The sequence below is a fragment of the Chroicocephalus ridibundus genome, chromosome 3 (genome assembly GCF_963924245.1).
Source record: "Chroicocephalus ridibundus chromosome 3, bChrRid1.1, whole genome shotgun sequence".
NCBI classification, from domain to species: Eukaryota; Metazoa; Chordata; class Aves; order Charadriiformes; family Laridae; genus Chroicocephalus; species Chroicocephalus ridibundus.
The window spans coordinates 43857083-43880224 of NC_086286.1; the positions used below are offsets into that span (position 1 = coordinate 43857083).

The 23142-nt window shown below is 37.1% G+C and overlaps 1 protein-coding gene across 1 annotated transcript; it reads right to left on the bottom strand.

Annotated features, from left to right (window-relative positions):
* Positions 1-681: 681 nt before the first annotated feature.
* Positions 682-19157, bottom strand: EXO1 (exonuclease 1). Its single transcript, XM_063331013.1, has 14 exons — positions 19106-19157; positions 18411-18584; positions 16599-16718; positions 15580-15703; positions 14663-14800; positions 14232-14444; positions 11890-12077; positions 10957-11053; positions 10092-10308; positions 8742-8997; positions 7046-7502; positions 6423-6524; positions 2145-2338; positions 682-823 (listed from the first exon to the last, which is right to left on the bottom strand). Exons 2-14 carry the CDS (start codon positions 18569-18571, stop codon positions 682-684), a joined length of 2409 nt encoding a protein of 802 aa, XP_063187083.1. The 5' UTR covers positions 18572-18584; positions 19106-19157.
* Between the last annotated feature and the right edge of the window lie 3985 nt (positions 19158-23142).

Here is a 23142-nt window from a genome sequence, read left to right on the forward strand (position 1 = left end):
CCTTTTGCTGATCAGCTGTTGAAGACTGCAACCTCGTTTGTTGTGAGGACAACGCTCTTTTGTAACCTTTAGTTCCGAGGACTGATATTATGTGTGTCCTGTTGTTGGATAAGACTACAAACATGGAAGGAGCAGGTAAAACAAAGGACACATTGTATTTCTTCAGAGACGATTCTATCAATGTGAGAATTTGGGGACCAAGTATTTGTGATATTCTTTTCTGCAGTTCCCAAGTTATTCCCACCAACAACATGACTGTATCAAATAGAAAACTAACTGTTGAGAGAGCAGATCTTACCTTATAGGGGAAACAAATAATTACCGCAGTGTTGGAAGTATAGTGAAGGCTGTTATGAACACCAAACAGCAGTTTTACTCCTGCCTTGGGGCCAGATTAGGCTCAAGAGGAAAGAAGGAAGAGGCAAAGAAGTGATCAGCTATTAAAAATTAAGACACAAACTTGTTCTGCTGCTGTTGTGCAAAGGCAAAGCCATAGCTATTGTAGAAACTTGGATTGTGTACACAACACAATAACAGACTAAATATATAACAGACTAATAAATATATAATAAACAGACTAAAATAAATAGTTGGTTTTCAAAGCATCTTCTCTATATTGATCAAGTTTCTAGAAAGTAATTTTTGACAATGATTAAAAATGTGTTGCGCACAGCATACAGTTCATTGGAATATAGCTCTCTGAACATGACTACGTTCCAGATGATTAAAGATTTCTTCTTCTGTTTCTGGAGTGAGCTGTATATTATCTTTGATTGGAGATAACGGATCTGACTTTTTACAAGAAGGAAGTTTTTCATACTCTCTGCACAAAAAAACAAAGACAAAACAAAGCCCAAGAACGTTAATGATATTATATGTTTCTAACCACAGGCTTGTAAGAACATATTGGTTAAAGTAAAGCAAGACCCCACACTAACTACCCACTCATCTATGAATAAGCCCAAATAAACAAACATTTGCGATGGAAAGTTTTAATTTCAATTTCACTACAACTGAACAACTTAACTGAAAGGGATTTCAACCGTTCCAGTTATCCTGTGACAGAATGATAGCTATTAGCTTTATATCTGAAAGACTGTATGTACCCCATACTACTCTGGGTTGTTAAGTCTTCTAAATAACTGTAGTTTCATATATATCCTGCGAGTCTTGACATTAGGACAGAACAGATTAGCGTCCCACATGATTTATTTGCCATCAGGCGATATAATTCTTAAGACATAAGGCTAATTTAGAAATATTTTAAAATCTGACAAAAACAATAAACAGAAAACTCAGAGCTAAGTCCTGGCAGTGATAAAAAACGTTTTGTGAAATAAATTAAGAAAAGAATGCCCTGAAAGCTAATAAACAAGTAATTTATTTACATAGAAGTCAGTAATATATACAAAAATATATCTCCAGTATATACGCAGAAGTCACAGACCTACCACAACTGGATGGATAAAATGTGGATGTTGGGAGCTAAGTCTTGAAACCATCAGCAGAGAAAAGGAAGAGTGCCATCTAGGCTCACTCTGTTCTATCTGCCTGTATTCTGATAAATCAAAATATATGAATTTTCTCCCTGTGAACAACCCCGCTCAGATATTCCCGATTAGAGATTGAGCAATACATACACAAACACTTTTGCTTCCTCTTTGATACCATCATTCTTAACCCGCACCAAGAGGACAATAAAAAGTGAGATTTCTAAAACTGTTAATACTGTAAGTAATATTTTTAAACAGAAATCAGTTGTATGTTTATAATAGCCTACCGTAAGGCCCAAACTTAAAAAAAATACTTTCATCTGACTTACACCTTTTGGTATTTGATGTCAAACAACAGTAATAATTTTTGTATAAATTATGTTAAACAAAATGCAGTACTTCAATAAATGAATTTTATCTGAGTTTTTTCCTTGTTAGAAAGGAGGAAGTTATTAGAAGAGCATATTTACCACAAATCATACTTCACGGTTATATCAAGCTTAGGAAATTAAAAATTGTATGTAGAAAATATCTATCAAGTTACTACCTTTATTAAATTGTGTGGAAGAGATGTGTAGTCTGCTTTGAAAACTGTTTCTTTAGGGGTGGGGAAGTATACAGGGCACTAAGTAGAGGGTTAAAGCAACTCACCTTTTAAATTGGAAGTTTTTCCGGAGTTCACTAATGGTGGTTTGAAGTCCCAGCTTATTTTCAGCATCACAGTGATTTCTCTTCTGCACAGGTGACAGTTTCCTGCTTAATCCGCTTGCTTTAGCTGGTATCAATGGCTTGAGCTTTGTTACAATACGTGATCCTATACAACTGGATTTTTGTAAACCAGGAACCTGTGAGATTTTAGTATTATAGCACAAATGGTTAAATGACAACCTATAAGCAACAGATATTATGCTGCAAAGCTTATAATAAAAAAATAAAGTGCTTTACATTCTGTTGAGATAATGCAATCTGAATTGCCACAACAAGGTATACTTAGGTAGCTTCTATAATCTAAAAAAGGCATCTCCAACACATTAGACATAATGCAGCTCTAAGAATTGGCAAATCAGTTTCTATAGGTCTTTGTATTCTAAAAAGTTGCAAATACACATTTCTCATACATTCACATGAGAGCATAACAAAGATTCTCCAATGTCAGCTTTCAGAATTTTAAGAGAAGCTACTCTCTGGCATCGCTGTGTCACATATGACTGTTTTTCACAAAATCTAAGCAGAGCACAGATATCAGTATGATTATATCCCAAGGATCACTAGACCTCTAGCTGGACCTTCTTACGAGGTTTCTGTACCTGGAACTCAAGAGAGCCGTGCTTTGTCAGAATCTCTCTCTCAAATGCAACCAGTCAAATTTGAACACATCAATTAAGAGAAAAATACATGGGTTCATGATATCATTTATTCTAGCTATTCATCACCCCTGTTATTAAAAAAAAAAGCGTGCCTCATTTTCAATTCCCTTATCAGTTTCCAAGCACTGACTCTGTTTTTACCTGTTTACAAGTACATGAAACTCATTTTGACATGGCCTAATTCCTATAATTACGTCAGTCAGTGTGAATTTTACATTTCCCATTTTCATCTCTAACCACAATCTCTTATATTCCTGTAATTTTTCCTGGGGTCAATACCAGGCTAACCAGCTGATAGCTACTCAGACTGCTGTTATCATGCTTTTCTAATACAGATACAATATTGTTGATCCTTTTTGCCTTTTTGAACTTCATGCACAAAAAGTAATGAGTTCTATTGTTAAATAGAAGAAACATGCTAAAGTCTGATCTGCAGGATTTTTTTTTTCCTGTGAGTAGCTTACCAAACTTCATAAATTAAAAGTAATACCGATTGCTATCTATTTAATCTCTCTCTCCCTATTTGTACTATATGTGCATAATCATGTCTCAATAGTTAAATACATATAAAGTGCTTTTAGACAAAGTTATGAACTTATTTGGCAAAGAAAGTTTTAAGTTTTAAGTGGCTTATTCATATTTTTCCATCATTTCCTTCTGTCTTACATACATTTATTGTTTTCCCCAATTTTTTTGAAATTAGCCATTTGGAAGCACTAGAACATTTTACTGTTTGAGCCATTCTGCCACTTCGTTGTAGAATATGAACTACTTACAATTACCAGCTAAGTGATCAATCACTTCCAGCCTGCTATTTTAGCTTTTGTCTGTCACTATGAGGACCAAAACAATTATCAAAATACAATACCTACAGAAGATATGGTGACTGTTTACTGTTGTAAGAAGTTCTTATTTTACAGTTGACTACATAAGATTAGTTTAGGACACCCACATTGTATCCAAATGAGAGATATAAGCTTTATTTACTATAAAGAATAAAGCATTTTGCTTTAACGAATCCTCTTCTCTGTTTTGCTGGATTATCTTTAGAAGATGGCACAGCTCTGCCTACTTCAGGTGTTTCACTTAACTAATGCAAACAGCTCTTCCTCATGTAAGTACTTGTTATTGATCACCTAACCCTTTTGTTGTTTTTTTTTTTTTTCCTTAAAATAAAAGATGCTGGCAGCCTCTTCTTCAAAGAGAGCTCATATCCTGGTTCTTTCCAAAACAATATTGCATTTTGTCATCCCTGCACCACACACACATCATACAGTTTTTTATTGAGGCAACACTGTTTCTACCTGAATAGACTAGGCAGATCTTGGAATCCCAAGAAAAATTAGGGAAAAAATAAAGTGTTTAAGATGCAGGCTAAAAATTGGAACGAGAATACTAGGAAAAATAAAAATAAAATCCTAAAACTCTCTGCTTTATAGTATTTTGCTGCTTATCTATTACCTCATTTATTTTGCAAAAAGTGTGAAGCCACCCATAATCCTACATTTCTTTTTGGTACCGAATTACATCAGACTTGTAACCTAATTTAATTAAGCCAAAAATAGAGAAAACTGCATGTCGAACACCCACTAGGAAACTTAAAACCAGAGTAGAATACTCTTTTCTTTTGTCAATATTCGCCTCTTTGCTGAGCTCATAGCAATTGTAGAAAATAATTAGCAGTAAAAACCACAGCTAGAATAGTATCACAGAAAACACTACAAGATCCTGGGGAGCTCACTATCTTGTGTGCATCTGTTACATAAAAGCTTCTGTTAGTTTTGATATAAGAATTGACTAGCTAGGCACTTCACATTTTAGATTGGAACCGTGATAACTGTTGACAACTTTCCCAAATTGCCTCCCCCAGTTTTTAAAAATCTCTACAGATCAGCTATGTTATTCAGCTTACTCAAATCAGAATAATTTATGTTTTAAGCGATAGACACCTGCTTCCCTAAATCTGGAACTTATTATTCCCTTCAGTATCTTTTACTGTACTTAACACCAGCAAAGATTTCCCTTGTTTAAACACCTGCAGTAAGCAACCCTAAGGGAAAACTGAGCCAAAAGCATCACTCCTTATCTCTGCCTCCCCCTCTTCAATTCTGGTAACTTGTTCCAATGGTCTCACTGGTGCTACGACTCACACAAGCCTGAGAGTCTGGGTAGGCCCAAGGCCAAATATAATTGACCTTTTAGTTGTTGTCAAGTAGTTTTCAGCCAGGTCAGTTTTCTGGTCCCATTCATTTTAAGTACTATTACCAGCACCAAGGACACAGAGGGAATGTATGGCCAAGGAAATAAGCAAGGGAAATCCTCCTGATGGCCACTTGCTTTAAAGTAACCCTACTGTCCTCACAGATATTCAGCAGATTCCTATTGTCTGAAGAACTCCAAGCATTCTGAATTTTTTTTAATCTATGATGCCTACATTACCACAGTAGTTCCATACTGCGTATTCTCCAGTAATTAGTATATTCATTCTCCCAATGTACCTTTAAGCTGAACAAAACATTAAGTGAAACATATTAAATACATTCTTAAAAACAAAGTAACAAAATTCCAAGTCCCAGGATGATTTCATTTCATTGCTCAGTTTTGTTGAGGAGAAGTGAACAAAATCTTAATCTAATGAAAAAGAATCAATTTTTGTCATTAGGTGTTCCAGAAAAAAGAAGTAAATTCCAGCTTAACACAGAAGTTACTAACAATAACCACAAGATGTCACTATTATACAAGCCACACTCAATATTCTCGTTCAGCAGAGAGACACTTGTGATTTTTAATCTGTTAGTAGGGGTGTACGCAAAAGGATGAAAGCATCTTCCTTTGATTTATGAATCTTCCGGCCAATTCTAATGACAATGCCTTAAGGAGTTAGACCAGTTTTAACTGTTAAGGTATTAGAAGTTTTGTAAACTAGACAAATAGTTAAAGCTCTTAGAAATCTCACAAAGACAAGGCACATAAGTTTATACTTAGACATCTAAGAAACCACATAGTAGACAAATTGCATGTGCCCAGCCAATAGGAAAAATAACTGAAATGTGGGCTCTGATGGAAAATTGACTGTCCTTCCATATTGATTCATTAGTGTCTAACAAGTCTTTTAAATAAAGCCGTTAAACAAGAAAGGTTGACTAAAACCTTTACATATTTTGACATTTAAACATGCTTTTTCTAGTCCAAGAGGAAGGAGACCCTGAACTAGCAGATTTGTCACGACAAGCAGTGAAATGAGGTTGTACCTTGTAACTGTATCTGGATTATGAACATGACTGCAATTTGCACCATAAAACCTGTGTATTTACCATGCCCGAGAAAAATGAAGTAGTTTTTTGCCTTAGCTTCTTACTTTATACTAAAGTGTTTAAAAATCCCCAAACAAGTTGCAGCTGTGATATCATTCACAGGCGGCCTGGTTATAATTCATCTCAGCTCTGATATGGATGCATAAGAATTTAGTTTTCTCTTGCCAACAGGTGCATCGCTTAGGATTCTTTCATTAAGTTCTATAATGAACTAGAAGACAACAAAAATTGATTTTCAGCATCCTTACCTTTGTCTTCATGTTCTTATTTTTTCTGTCAGTTTGAATAGCAGAAGATACTGGAGACCGAGTACATTTATCATCAGCCAGTTTTGAATTGGAGTCAGATTCCTTCATCAAGATAAAATTAATTTGGTTTTAATACGGTTTGGTTGGGGTGGGTTTTTTCTTTTTTTTTTTCTTTCCCCACACAATGTATATTTTTATATCTACCACATATATACTTTAAAAGGTATAATGTTTTCAGCAATTTTAAGAATTTATACAAAACCTGGGCTTATTTTCAGCAAGCAACACTATGGTGACACACATATGCTTTCTGAAAGGACTTCTTCAGGGACTAACAAAAGCAGAGAAGAAGAGCTAGCCTACCAGGTTTTTTTTTGACCCACGGTAGTGAAAGCAGTGGAAAGACTGAAAACAAACTAAATCCAGACTTGATTTAAACTAAGTCTATCCATTCTACACTACTGCATTAAGCATTGACAAGTTTTGTTAGCACGAGCTACATAATCTACAGGGTATCATTTTAAAGAAGAGACTGCCCAATTTCTTTTATGATTTAAAGTGAAAGCAAATGCTGAAGGAACACCTACTTTTCTTACTTCTGCATCTGAACCACTGTTAGACACCTGCAGTTTTTCTGAAGACTCCAAACTGCATTCTGCTGGCTCACAAGACCTTTGAGAACATGATGACTGTTCCAGTTCCATTAAGGGGGAGGATTCCTCCTCCAATTTGTCAGATGCTGCCGCACTCTCTGTTTGTACCCCATTAACCCAGTCTTCCTGGGATACCATACAGTTGTTTCTCTGTTGGTGAAACTGCTGTGAAAATACAGTATGAGATGGACCAGGATTTCCCGAATTATTTACACGGCTGCTAAACCACTGGAAGCAACTTTTCTGCGTTTCTCCAGGAGGTGTAAAGATAGTCCTTGTTGATTTTTCAGTTTCTGAAAACTGAGAAACATCTTCTGCTACATGTTTTATTTCCCGTTTCTGGCAATCCCACTCAGCATCTTCAGTTAGATCACTGTCATCCTTCTTTGCTCCACCACCAAACGTAATTCCATCATTGCAGAAAAACCTAAAAAATTTAAAGAAAAAAAAAGTGAAGGCAAGGGAGAAGTTACTGCAAACGAGTACTCCATCTCCAAAATCCAGTAGTTGCCTCTATCCGCCAATTTTATTTTTGAAGTGCACTTATAGACACAAATTATTTTGACAATGGGCAAAGTCTTAGCTCCTCAGGGAGGCATTTAACAGATAAAACAGTAAAAAAAGGGGGGGAAAAAGCCTCTGTAAACATGTCATTCGTTGACATATACTAATTGACAAATACTAATAAGGTTAAGATTCTTCATCTGAAAAAGAGAAACATCTCAGAATTCTATAAGATTTAAGAATATATTAATCAATTATCATAAAGCTGAACAGTAGTGTAACACCTCAGCACTTTTTATTAAGGAAACTAGAACCTATCTAGGTCTTTTCCATGCTGTAGCAGCAGCTCCTAAAAGTACAAATCAGAAATTTTTAAGAAACTGAGCATTGCTTTAGAGAAGAACCTACCATCACTGACAATTCTTAATTTTTAATGCAACATAACAAGACTCTCAGCTCAGGAAGGTGTGCATTAAAGCTAAATAACATCAGTATTAAGACTGTTCTGTAAAATTATACTGCTCAAAAAAATCCAAATTATTTAAGATAAAAATTACACAATAAGAGACATAGTTGTGATAATGCTTTGTAAAATCAATTCAAGTGTGGCAAAACGCAAGTAAAAAAAACCAGCAAGTTAAAAAAACCTAACAAATGCAAAGTCCCTCTTCTCAAAACGTTGGTTCAGAGATCGGGAGCGTGAACTGAATGGGATGGGATAAGCATAGGTATTTGGCATACAGCATGACCACATTTGGCTTTACTGAAACAAAAAACCCTGTCAACGTAAGTCAATATATGAGCAACTGCTTACATATTTAGCACAAAGCAGATACTTTTAAGAGAGATGTCATATGACCTTTACCTGGAAAAGAAATATAGCCAAATCTTAATTAATTCTGATACCCACGGACTAGACTGTACTGAACAGTCCCAGTGTCTTTGTCTCGGCAGCAAAAAATTGACATCATTTATATCACACATAGATAGCACATCTAGCACAAAGGGTTGTCCATCTCCATTCAGGACTACAGGTGCGTTAACACCATTGCATAAGAAGTCCAAGGTACTGTTTTTCTTATTTTCAGTATTCAGGTTATTTTGGCAACTAGGACAACAAATAGCATTTTGCTACTTATTAAAACACATGATGCAAGCGTACCTGCTTCTTGTTCCTGGAACAATTACAGCATCCTTCTCTTTGTTTTTCCTTTGTAGAAAGGAAGCAAATTTATTTCTAACTCTAGGCAAGGAGTTAGAGTTTTCTTGAGTGACAGAATTCCCTGAAGAATCAAGGCTTTGTATTGCTGAGACACTCTTTTGTGCTTGACCATCATCATCACTTTCCTTCTTGAATTTTTTTGCTTTGGAAAATGAGTATTGGTTCAACAGATCTCCATCTGAGATTTCTTCTAAATCTAAAAACAATTTAAACATCACTGTAGTAACTAACTATGAGAGAACTGAGCATTACATATATACTCTCCCAGGCTTAAAAGTATTAGCAAGGTCTGGTAGGAAAATTCTTGGCTTTACAGTTCAGAAGACTTTAACAAAGTTGTTTTCTAGTACATAGCCTTAAAAGTAACTTTCTACAAAAAAGTAGATGAAGTGAAGGCAGAACAGCTGAAATGAAATATGATGATGTTGTTTGGTTGTTGGGGGTTTTTGTTTGTTTGTTTTTAAACACTTTGACAGCAAAACTGAACTTGACTTAAAGGCAGGCTGCTAAACTAACTACAAATCTTGATAAACTCCCATGGCAGGGGGGTTGGAACAAGATGACCTTAAGGTCCCTTCCAACTCTAACATTCAATGATTCTAACTATTCTATGATTCTAAACCAGGGAGTATGAAGATACCAGGAATAACAAAGGCAAAAAAAGGAGCCCTAGCAGCATAAATGAGAAAGCAAAGGGAGCAGAAGAAACAAAAAATACTTAACATATCAGATAAGGCACAATGGGAACAAAGGAGTGTCCCTTCTATTACAAGCTCACAGTTTATTTCGTCACATATAACTTCGGTGGTATAGAAGACAAGATAGCACAGATTTACTACAGAAAGCAAGGAAAGTTGGAGTAAAGAATACCTATACATGGGATACAGGCAGCATGGTGTTAGAAGAGTACGGAAAACGTTCTTTAAGTTTTCTGTCTCACCAAATACCAAGTCTAGGAAAAACATTTCTTCACAGGCCATTATAAGATAGAAATTAAAACCAAAAATATCTAAAAATAGAACAGTTGTTATTAAAATTGAAAAAACCCAAAGTTTTATAAAAAATTAAAAAAGTTAAAATCAAGTGCTGCTGAAAGTTTGCTGCCATCCTTAATCATTATGTACGCTTAAGTATTATGGCTCATCTTGCAGCTTGTCAAAAACTGAAAACAGGCAATAAAAGCTAGAGTTAGGCCTCTAAAAATCTCGTGACATCAAGTTAAAGATGAAATCCTTCCTTTCCCCACAACCATCTATTGTTATTGATACACTTATTTTAATAAAAACATACCATTCCTTGGCCTTTTTGCCAAGAGCTCTTTTCCTGGAAGTTTTAGCCCTTTAACACTAATTATCTTCTCCATGCCTCTGGTTGTTTGTTTCTCTGGTAAAGGCATTTTAGGAAGAACAGTATCTGCATTACGGCCAGGCTTGTAGTCTCTGCTCCAAATGCTATTTACATGATCAGAATGTTTGTCATTCCAGCCACAACTTCTCTGCTGCACAGGCTAAAAAAAATATTGAAAAACAAGACACAGGTTTATAATTTTTGTCTTCCACATAGGATTTCCTGATTTAGTATATAAGGACATTTTGACATTTGCACACCACCTGCTGACACATTCTACACAAACATTTTCTTTTTGTTACCACATTTCTCAAGCTTTCAATACAAATTATTTTTTTTTGTATGCTGCCATGACTACTTCATTCCAGTATGGCCCAAGTAACTAACTACTCAGACAAAATTAAGAGTTTAAATTTTATTTCTATTCAAAAAGGCTAATTTGGTAAAGTATCTTCCTCAGACTTATATACTTGGAAGAAATCATATACTCCAAAACTCTTTGAGAAATTTCTTTTTAAATCAGTTACTTCTGTCAATAGTATTAAGGACTTATCAAAAAAGTTTGACAGGAAAACAAATATTAAAGTCAAATGTCTTGAAAAGTAAGATTTTACCCGTACAGAGAATGAGAGCTATGTGTTTGTGGGACCACAGTTTCTGTAACAGCAGAATAGCTTTCGCTGCCAAGTCAGTTGTGAATAACATTCAATCCTGTTTTTCCATAAACATTCAGACCCATGTCAAAATCTCTGTATGTAACAAAAGGTCCTGGTCCTCAAACCAGGACACCGTAGAACAAAGATATTACCTGTGCAGTGTCAGGGTTATAGTTATCAATTTGTTCCATTGTATCGATATCAATGTTGCCAATGGCAATTTGAAATGCAGTAACATCACCAAAGTGTCTGTCCCCATCATATTAAGGGAAAATATCTGAATATTATAATACATTTCAAGAACTGTAGCATGAAAGTTAGAATAGCCGTTTCCCATTTTTATGCCAAAAGCATTGCTAGAATATTAACCAAAAGCATTAATACTAGTACTCATGGCTCAATCTGATGCAACAGCAATTGTAATAGATCTGCAGTACCTGACAAATCATGAAAGTCAAAAGGAAAACCTTCAATGATCAACAGGAAAGTTACCATCTTTCTCTTTCTTAATTTCTGGAAGTGCCAGAGATTATCTGGCTTGAAGAACATACAAAGCTAGTAACTACTTCAACAGTCCCCTCTCTTTCTTCATTTTCCTAATCTTCCATGCTGAAATTTATGATGCACAAACTGGCAAAATGCTACTTATTCTATAGGGAGAGAACAGGGAACGCTTAGATTAGGGAATGAGTTGAACACTGATTACAAGAATTAAACTGTCAGAGATTATAACACACTTAACACACACAGAAGTTACAGACAGCTGTAAAGCAACTCAATTTAAGTATAACATGTATTTAATGAGTTGGTTTCTAAAAAATAAAAACAAAAAAAAAACCTTCTGCCTAAAATGACATGTCAATGTTAGGTCACCCAGTTACCCCTTGGACTTTTTTTTTTTTTTAAATAAATTAGAATCAAAACAAAAGAGAAAAGGAAAAAAACCCAAACAACCTCACAGCTTTTTAAGATTGCAGAAGAATCAGGCTTTAGTCAATAGCAGAGATACAATGGAAAATAGTATAAGAAACCACAACTGCTCACCCTGATTTCCCCACCCTGCTGTTTCAACACATAAAGGATACCGTCCTGCATAAATGAGTGTTTCTGGATCAATATCATCACCATATGCATTCAGAGGAACTAATTTTCTGTTGACAGGATCAAAAACTAACTGATAAAGGAATGTATTATTGGCTCGTGTAAAACCCTGTATGTATTCTTCTGGTACTGTTATATTCATCTTCAAGTACTGCCCCATTTTCTTAATAACCTGTCAAAAAAAAAAAAAAAGCTTAACTGCTTCATTTAAATGGGTTACACAAAAGGTTAAATACATGTCAATTATTAAGTATCATTGCTTTTCATTAAACATAGAATGTGTTACAACAAACAGATTCAACTTAAACAGAGGAGAGGAAAAAAGAAGTTTAGTACATTGTTTTCCTACTCACAAGCTGTTTACAATCATATAAATAACACAATTTAACTCTTCACAAGGACTTCTTGTCCAATAAATAAATACAAAATCTGACTATAAATACAGAGCACCTCCTAAAGTATATTTGTTAAAACTAATGCATATCAAATTTTATTATTCATATTACCAGAACACATAAGCAATATATGGCTGTTTTTAGGGTACAAAATCAAAACTAACCAATTTCTTCCCCAACCTCCCCCATTACTCATCCTAAAACGGCTACAGATTGCTCTGGTAACTTCTCCTATACATTGTTACTACACCACTCTAAAAGAAGTTCCTATTAATTCATTGACCACTATGTTTTTCAGTTTCACAGAAGGCAGATTATCTTCTTTTGAAGATCGTTTGTCATACTGCCAGAGGCAAGAATCTCTCCTCCTCCCTAAATAAAACATCAGGGGTATTTTGGCCATGCATCCTAAGTAAAGGGAAGTTTACTCAACTCACTAAGAAAAATGAGTTCGAACTGGCACTGTTGGACTACTTGGTATCTTTGACTCAATCATGACTTCCCAACGCTGTTGGAAGACAGCTGTGATGAATCACATGACAAATTACTAAGTGACAGTTTTTCACATGATTAAATCCTGACACTTCGCTCAAAATAAGATAGATACATTAACTTCAACAAAATCACGGTTCTTATGGGAAAAGTTCAAAGTTCACTTTTTACTTCCACAAAAGCCAACAAAACCAGTTGCTTTGATGCCTGCTTTACATAAGGGGAGACCTTATCACTCTCTACTATGACCTGAAAGGAGGTTGTAGCAAGGTGAGGGACAGTCTCTTCTCCTAAGTAACGAGTGATAGGACATGAGGAAACGGCCTCAAGTTGCGCCAGGGGAAGTTTAGATCGGGTATTAGGAAAAGTTTCTTCACTGAAAGGGTTGTCAAGCATTGGATCAGGCTACTCAGGGAAGTGATCGAGTTACTATCCCTGGAGTTATTTAAAAGGCGTATAGATGTGGTGTTTAGGGACATGGTTTAGTGGTGGACTTGGTAGTGTTAGGTTTATGGTTGGACTCAATGATCTTAAAGGTCCTTTCCAACCTAAATGATTCCACGTTATAAAACATTTTAAAACTAAAAATCATAGTTCTTTGCGTACAGCCTGTGTGAGAAAAAACACTAAAACGTACAAGTAACTTAAGAAGATAATACACCAAGTTAATTAGTTTGCATATTCAAATGCTTTTCTGGATTAGATTTACCGGCCTTTAAGACAGCCATGTAAAGTATTTTTCTTTTCTGCTCTTAAAAACTCTCTTCTCCCTTACTACCTACACAGAAGTTATCCCCACTCTCTTAGCCTCTGCATTTCCTAATAGTAGATTTGTTTTCATTCCATGCATTGGATAAGAAAAAAAAGCTACCTAATTTTTTTGTTTTGCACTATACCAAATTTTTCTTCTATAACAATGTTTTTAATATGTAAATGTCTGTATCCATATGTATGTAATTAAATGCAAAACAGGAATCAAATAAGATTCCCAATCCCTGCCCCTCCTCCACATAGACAAAATTGTACTTATGCAAAAGTAACAGAGTTCAATTAGCAGTTCTAATAACTAATCTGCAAAAACGGGAGAAAGAGCAGGTAATGCGAGGAAAAAAAGAATAACAAAAATCTGGAGTCTTACAAAAAAATTAAGTCTGTCCTCAAATAGAATATGCCCTTGAAGGATTAGAACAATTCTTAGTTTAAGTTTACATTGGTGTATTTCATTAAATACATAACAACTTCAAGACTTGAGTAAGTTTAGTTCAGCATCTGTCTAAAGCACGGGTAAAAATATACTTCTTTTAGCATTCTCCTCAAAATGGAGAAAGTCAAGGACACCCCCCATGTATTTTCAATTCAGTGTTAATTTCATATATACAGATACAGGCTCCCAAAAAGCAAACACACAAAAACACATGAACAAATGAAACCAAGTTTACCTTTATAATATCTGGATTGTTGGCTAATTTTAGTAACTTGCATGCTTTAGCTAAACCAATTCCATGAATTGACGAGAGGTAGTCACAACCAGAAAGAATACACATGTAGCGGAATTTCTCTTCTGTAAATACATTTCCAAGCTGCTTGCAGTTTCCTAGTCGAGCTTGATCTATCTCTAGTCCATTTCCAAACTTGTCAATTTTCAGAAACACCTGGAAATTAAGAGGAAGTGAAAACAATAATTTCCACCCATAAGGTAGTTTGTTTCACTTGGTGGGAAAAACAACACACCAAGTGCTATTGTCATCTCTTCTGTTTCCCCCATTTACTGTAGAAGAGTAAATCCATACATCGAACACATTTGGCAACTTAAAACTCTGCTTTTAAGATACCAGCAAGAGGTAAAGGCTATTAATATTTTCTTCCATACCTTTTTACATCCAAAAGCTAAAAGATCAGAGTCCTCTGTAATTATAGCTTGAACCATGCCAGTCTTATTAAGATAAGCCAACTGAGCATCAGCTTCATAAGGAGCAACAATACAATCAACTCCCCGAGCTCGTGCAGCCTGTACATAAACAAGAATCATAAAAGTACTTCGCATCAATTTTCAGTAATTATCTTAAGACATCTGAAAGTGTAAGAAACTCCACCTCAATAAACTGAAACCGTGATCTTTTTAATCATACCCCACCCCACATTAGAGCCTGATATTTCTTACACAAAACTCAAGTTTCAAGCAATTTAGACCTATATAGTCTAGTTTACAAAAGAAAAAACCTTTCCTGCGTTGGCCTGTAACACTATGCTCACTGCATCTGACCACGGGTGCCAGCTTCAAACTCATGCAAGTTACATTCTGGACAAAGGAAAACGGCACTAGAACAAACATAATACTATTTTGATAAAGATCCTACGACTGCAGTGGAAGGACAGCATAAAGCTATTAGAAAAGTTTTTAAGCAGCCAAAATTTTCTCTGTAGTCTGTTCTCAGAAACTAGCTGAGGGGAGGACAAAAAATAAAAACAGCGTTTAGCTTTTGTGTGGCAAAATAAAACTGTTGGTGCTACCAAAGTCACTTAATAGCAGTAAAAAGAGATGTATTTCAATTGAGACATCATCATTATTTATACAACTGGGCATAATAAACTTGAAGTGAAGTTAAAGTTTGTTAATTGTGCCTAGCAATCTAATGTATGCAGGACAATCAGAAGCTAAGAAGGGGGGAATATTTTTCTTGTCTACAAGAGGTAGTCATGTAGCCATATAAAAGCAGAGTATGACATGCTATCTACTGCGTAGGTTTTTTTTAAAAACTGTCAGTATCAACAGCATTGACAACTTACTTTAATAACGTCATGAGCCATGACATGGGTAACATTTACACTGCGCCCAAAACATTCCCTAGCTTCTGACAATCTCCCTTCCTGCAACAATTGTTTCCCCTTCAGAAGATTGGCTTGACGCTTCCTGAAAGATAAACAAAAATATCCACCAATTGCAGATTATTTTCCACTTAAAAGAAAGGACTGAGAGAGACAGGTAGAAAGGGGAGGGAGGGAGAGGGAATAATCTGTTTTGCATATGAACACTTCCCAGATCTGTTCTACTGTGCAATTTTTTAAAACACAGGAATAACTGAATAATTGTATTGACAAGGATGATTAGATTGGCATGTTGAAGTTTATAATGTTTTCTCAGAAAACAGTGACAAGTCGGCAACTGAAATCAGCAGTGTAAAAGAAAAGATCCACCCACTCTCAGGTTGCAGTAAAATAGATTTAATGGAATTTGAGAGTATCTGACATTAGATACTTATTGTTTTAGAGGACAGAAGGCATCATTTACTTCATTCCAAATATTGGAAATTGTTCACTGCACACTGAAGGAAACATACGTCCCATGAGAATTTATAAACAAAAACAGTGAAAAATTCTCACCACTTCACTGAAAAGTCCCATTATATAAGGACCAAACCTGGAACAAGTTTATCTGATTATTTGCAGAGAAATGAAGAAGGTGGTGTTATTTTTAAATAAAATTACATTGGGAAGAAGTATTTTTGTCTAGAGGGCGGGTAAACTAAAAGCCTTTAATGCATTACGGGAACTAATGTTCAGAGGTTTACTTCCTTCCTCTATAAAAGCGCTTTCATTTATGAAGTGCATTTCTATTTTTGGAATAGAACCTCTAAGAAGAGGTTGGTATGATTTTTAAATGTAAATTAAATGAAATAACACTACACTGCAGGAAAGTTTATCAGAGATTTCTACCTAGCTGAAGTCTGAAGTTTTTCAACTTTGAAAGTGAGTTGTAGTGTTAAACATACTGCTTTGCTTGCAAATCAATACAGTTCAGTACTTACTCTCGTCGGGCCTTTTCCACTTCCTTCTTAGAAGGTAGGGTGCATCCATCAAATACCAAAATTGGTTTAATTCCAAATGAGAGGAGCATATCAACAAGTTTCATGCAGAAAGCTACATAACTGTATCAACAATAACAAAGGAAAAGAACAATAAACTTTATTGTTAAGCACAAGTCTATTGCATATTTTCTGTTTGCAGGAAAGGAGAACTGGAAGTTTAGGACTAACTATTGTTCAAGGATCTGAACGGGCCATGTATTCCCCCAGAATCACAAAAATAAGAACACTTAAATGCTGGGGGTATTTTGGTTTTTTTTGGTTCCTCTCCCTTATTTGTAGGGAATTCCAGACATAATTTAGGTATTTCGTCAGACCACTGATCTCCTTACCTGTTATTTCTGCAGATCCCTATGAGATCTTTTTATCAGCAGCACAGAATTAAAATCTAATAGCTTCTGTAAACACTAAGCGCATTACGATGGCACTCAACAACAACAGAATATTCAAGTTTGTTTTTTCTTTTAAAGACATTGTTTAAAACAGCAAGAACAACAACCTCTCTGGCAGGGAGACATCTGGGACATCAGAGCACTTAGAATCTAAGTATGTGAGCACTGAAGAAATTGGATTTAGAGCTACAAAACATAAACTGAAAAATAACTATGATTTTTGAAAGACAGAAGCGAATACGATTGCAGCTATATAAAATTCATTTGAATTGAGTTATTAAAGCGTGAAAGGACTCTCTACACTACAGTTAAAGTGCCAGTCTAAGATCAGTGAACATTTGTGCATGGAAACAAGATTTGGTAAGAAAATATTCATGTAGTTAAATTCAACCATTATGACTATTAATGTTTCTCCTGTCAGTCAGTTTCTTTCTCAGCTGAAGCATATCCTGTTCCCAGGACTCTGAGGGATCTCCACTGCCTTCAAAGGCAGGTAGCAGGGTTGGATGAAACTCTACAGTTCTTCATATAAACAGAAGCAGGAATTAAAAATTTGAACCCATTTACAAACTAACTCTTTCTCACCTCCAATCAAACAATCAAAAAATTTAAGTGAAATTTGATCTAGACTAATAAGTACAGCTTTATTTCTGAAGATATAAAGATTATTTTTCATTTAAAACTATATTCAATTTAAAATAAAAGTTCAGCCCAGTTTTCCAGAGATGGGCAAGAAATTATGCAAGTTTCATCTAAGCTCCAAAGCTGAACTTGAAATACAACCACAATTTGTGTTTCCTTCCTTAGAAATATCACTGTTTAAGTGAAAAAGCCATGTTACATTAGAAAAGCTACTCTTACTAAGAATATAGTATGTTAAATAAAAAAAAAATTACACTTTATTCAGGGCAAAATACATCTATCAGAATTCCTCAGTATCATTACAACTTTTGTCACAGGAGTATCTACAAACTATCACTTCGTACAAATCAGGTTCCCAAAAACAACACTAGATTGGAAACATATGAATTGCATCTACAGCATCTCATCAGAGAGATTAAATAATAATTGAGAGTGAGACATGCTGGAAAAAACTAATTCACTTAGTCATTGGTATTTTACTATAAAGTATTTCATAGAGTTTTTCCCCCCAATATATAATTCCATATTGATTTTGCACAGTTGGAAAGCTATTTACTTACAGCCAACATTTCCATTTCCAAAAAGTACAACTGGGACAGAGAATTCAGAAGCAACGCTAAGAAGTGAAACTGCTTTAACTTACTTTTTAGCTCAAGAAACGCCAAGTTAACAAAACTTTAATTTGTAAAAGGGCTGAGACCGAAATGGAGCAAAGACTTACAGATCTGTTGGCTCTCCTCGGGCCAGCTTTTCAGCACAAGCATAAGCGCCTTTGTGCAGCCAACAGTAGGTGTCCACAGCTACCGTCTGCCCTTTGTATTTCTTCACGTGGGTCGGTTCAGCAGCCTCCTTAATAAACTGCAGCAGGCCCTGAATCCCCATGATGTTGCTTAAACTGCAGTCGGGAAAATGAAAAGGGTGAGCACGAGGAAAGCCAGGTCAGGCTGCAGACCGGGTGCTGGGCCGAACCAGAGACACGAGAAGCCCCTGCGACTGCCACCCTGCGCAGCCGGAGCTCCTTCCCGCCGTCCGAAGAGATGCAAAACCTTTAAGCCCGCAGGCAGCCGGGGTGCAGCAGGCCCCGCGCACCCTCCCCCACGGACAGCGGGGCCGAGGGGGAGCACAAGGCGCGCCGGGCACGGCCTCCTCCTCGCGCTTCGGCCAAGGGCCGGCGGATACCCCCCGCGCCGTCCCTCACGGCCTCCCCCCGATCGGCACGCACGTACCGGCACCGGGAACGGCACCTGGCCGAGGACGGGAGGGCCTGAGGCAGCTCTCCCGGCTCGGGGCCGTCTCCCCCATGGCGCCGCCGGCGCCTTTACCTCAGGGCGGGCCGCCCCTGCCCGGGGTGAGGGGGTGACAGAGGGGGTGACAGGGGGGCCGGAGGGGGCCGCGGGGCGCCGCGCGCGCCAGTACCTGACTAGGGGGAGGAAGGGGAGACCCGCGCGCGGCGCTGCGCTCCGCTCCGCTCCGCTCCGCTCGGCCGTGGCGCGCGGCAGTCGCCCGAGGCTTTCAAGCAGCGCGCGCTCAGCGCACTGGCCCCGCCCCGGCGGGGGGACTACAAGTCCCAGCATGCGCCGCGCCGGCGGGGAGGCTGTTATGGCGCGAGCTCTGCCCACTCCCGTGAGGCGGCCGGGCCTGGCCCGGTCTTTGGGGCCACCGCCGCTCCGGGGGTGGGGGTTGGAGCGGGCGTTTAAGTGCTTGGCCAGACTGGCTGTGAGATCCTGGTCGTTTGGGAATGGCTCTTGTGTTGTGTACCGGCAGTTTTCCGGAACCTTCTCTTTCGTTTGAAATCGAGCTTGAAAAATAAGGATTTAAAGACAGCGTTTGTACGACAGCCACAATTGATGGGGAAGGGGGTTCTGAGGGGGCCGTGAAATTTGCTGCTAGCCGAGGAAGTGCAGCTAATTCAACCATCTGCAAAAATATGAAAATACATGCAATACACTCAAATAGATTTAGTGCTTTAACACTGAGTCAGCACATCCCGTGCCAGATTCAGTTCTGCTGACTCTCAGCAAAGCATAGAAAAATGGGCAAACGTTGCTTACTTAATGTTGGGACTAACACGTGTGTTTGAAAGCTTAGTGTTGTCAATACTTCCTAATGCAAATTTTCTATAACCACTAAGTCGTTAGTGGAGAAAATTATGGTTAACATCCCGGAAAGACTGTGTCATCATAGTATTTAGCATTTATTTTCAGTTCTTTTTATCCTTGCTGTCTGGTCACATCTGTACCCTGGTATATAGAAAAGTTTTTCAGGTAGTTATCAGCTGAAAAAAAAACCACAAAAAACCCACCGTAGGAGTAAGAATGTATTTGTGTCTGTTGCTTTCTTACAATATTTGTATGTAAAGAAGCTAAACACCAGTAAGTAAAAGTTACTGGTCTAAGTAGAGGTACGAATAAGGAACTTGAATCCAGTAACCATCAGTCTGTACTATTGCTGTAACCTGTATTCCGAATGAGTCATTTTGAGATGACAGTCATACCGAACCTTTCATTTCTGACAATATTCTTCACAGTGATTTCTCCGCATCTGTTCAATTTCAGCAAAGGATCCATGACATGCAGTTGAAGACAGCACATGGATAATAACAATGAACAAGAAAGTCATAAGCATTAAGTATACTGGAATCAAAAGGCATCACAGAATTTCGGCAGGACACAGGACTGAGTCCTGTAGCTAACCCAGTGAGTAGGGAGGGAGAGACTGGAAGCAGGTCACTGACTGCGAACGAAAAAGTGAGGGACAGATGTTATAGCAGTGAAACCCTGGGGTTAATGTAAGAACTGATGGTCAAAGTTAGAATTTTAACTCTGTATTTACATACTACTATAACTGCTTTCATTTTAAAAAGCCCTGAACATCCATATCACATACTGAAATTTAAAGCGGTGCACGATGGAGTTTTACAAGAATAGTCCAACTACACACAAAAAGGCATACAAATAACATTTTTGTTTCACAAATCTAGTTAATGTTTTGAGACATCTCATGCATGGAATTGAGTCCCTATTTAACCATCTGGTGCACTATCTCATTCTGCCTATTTGACATATTAAACACAGTAAACATAGTTTGATAGCCAACATGTGGTCTGCACATACCACAGACTAGGATGACAAGGGACTCCACAGTGTCAACCTTAATTTCTTCCTACTGGCAACACACATGCTGGAACCCAGAGCAGTCTCAGATTTATCTTATTCCTGATGTTTCTTGTCTTCGGAAAGTAGGTCTTCATATATTACTAAAAAGAACAAATGCAGTCTAGAAACTTGGTAAAGAATGGGGAGAGAATTAGAACAAAAGAGAGACTATGCATGCAAAACTGAATTATGCATATTTTCTCCGCACTCATAAAAACCTACATGTCTGCTTCTGCTTCATTTGTTGAGCTAGTACTCAGATAAGAGTGGAATAAATACAAGGGTATGTGCATGTTTCCAGCTCTAAGTAATGAGATCACTGGACCAGAGGTCTTACCATCACTCTAGAATAAAAATTACCACCGCATCGGAGGAGGTGTTTATATTTACTGGTTTTCTGAAATTAAAAAAGAAAGCATGATGTTTAACTGCTTTATGAAGCAGCTCTTAGCAGAGATCTGTGAAGCTGGTGATTAAATCCTGATTAGGGGACATGTCTGTCTATGAAGAGAGAGTGAGAAATCATGATACTGTCTTGGAATGGAGGAAAAGTGATAGAGGTGAAGAGGAATCAAATGTAGTGCTTTGTTTGAAATTTCACAGAGTTTGGATATCTGGTATGTCTGTAATTACACACAGGAAATGACACATATCTATGTAGAAAGTCTTCCATTCCTGAGCAACATGATTGTACATGTCCCTCCAGGCCTCATGGAATAGCATATAAATGCCATAAATAGCGTAAATAAATAATATTTCATGAATGCAATACCTAGTATAAATGCAATAGCATAAATTCATTTCAGAGTGCCTTGAAGAGCTTTCTTTTTCCTTTCCCCCTCTGTTTCCTACATAGGTAGGAACTATCAGATGGGATTGTCCTTGTGTGATGTGTCTGATATGTCCTGATGAGATCCTGGTCTCACTCCAGAAGGCCCAGCCAGACGTGGAAATGAAGAAAACAGCCCTCTAGCAGTGGCTAGCCAGAACACACAGTTATATTTCCCACATCAGGGCCAGCACCAGTCACGTTAGCCACAGCACAAGCCGTCTGAGATGTTAGTACTTTAGTTCCACTGCAAAGATTTCAAGTTAGAAGTGAAAAATAGATTGTCTGGAGTAAAATGATCAATGATGACTTTTGAGTTTGAAATACGTAATAAAGCCTCTGTTTCTTGTTAGTTAACATAAAGGTATGCTTGCTTAAATTAAAACAAAATTTGCAGTGAGAAATATAGCTAGGCTGATATCTACCAGATAACAGTATTTTTCGGCTTGCCATTTTGAAGTCTGTATAGTTCTTTCGATATTTTGACTCCATTACATGGATGACTCAGTCAGCAGGGCAGAAAAGGAATGTTTCCAGACAGTGGACAGCAAGGCTTAAATTCAATGCATTTTGAAAAGAGCGCATCTGAATTATAACTTCTTAAGAATATTGTGTGTGCATTGAGAAATACATAGAAATAATTTGGCCTTGTTGACAGCATACGATGTTTTAAAGCTGGAAATATTGATTAAATCCATCTTTACTGATTCTTTTATCACTCTGTGATTCTGCCTATATTTGACATGCTCCAGAAGTTTTAAATTCAATTGCAATGAGAATTCTTTTCGGATTAGGATCGCTTCTCTTAAGAATGTGTCCTTATATCAATTCTGACATTTTTTTTTACCCTCAAACTGCTGTGTTCATGGGAAGAACAATAATTAGGGTAGACAATATATATATCCATATAATTCAAAATGTCATCTGCAATTCAATTAAATGTACTTTTGACTGTTTTTTGTAGATTACATTAAAAATAGTCATAAGGTGAACCTCAGAGTCAGAAGCACTGGAGCCAAGGAACTTGCATTGAAGAAAGCCAGAGATATAGAATTCTTGCCCAGCTCAGATTTTTCTCTTTGATTCCTTAATCTGAAAGGGTGGGTACCTTGGAGCTGAAGAGTTAGCATCACATGCGTCAACATTCAGCTTGTTACAAATGTCTTCAGCCTGATCATCTGTGACCCACCTTCACTATCTCACGATTTCTATAAAATAATAGAAGTTTTATACAACGAGTGAAAGGCTTTGTTGGTTTCAGTAGAGCTGTCTTGACTTAAACTAGCTAAAGATCTTGGTCTTTAAGCTCAACAGTGTCTCTTGGAAGGGAACAGTTAGATGCTAATACTTTGGTGAGTTATTCCTTTAAAGAATTCTGTAGTATTGCAGTTTTATTTCCCATAGATACCAGATGAAACTGGGAAGTAGCACCATGTTGTGGTTAATTAATAATATACACAGTCCTTTCC

Bases quoted from the DNA above. Each gene is read 5' to 3' on its own strand.
- EXO1 (XM_063331013.1), bottom strand. From the start codon at position 18,571: ATGGGGATTCAGGGCCTGCTGCAGTTTATTAAGGAGGCTGCTGAACCG. The intron at 14,801-15,579 runs GTAAGTTGTCAA...GTTTATGTACAG, and splicing joins TGGCTCATGACGTTATTAAA to GCTGCACGAGCTCGGGGAGT. The intron at 824-2,144 runs GTGAGTTGCTTT...TTTTTTGTGCAG, and splicing joins AAAAACTTCCAATTTAAAAG to AGAGTATGAAAAACTTCCTT.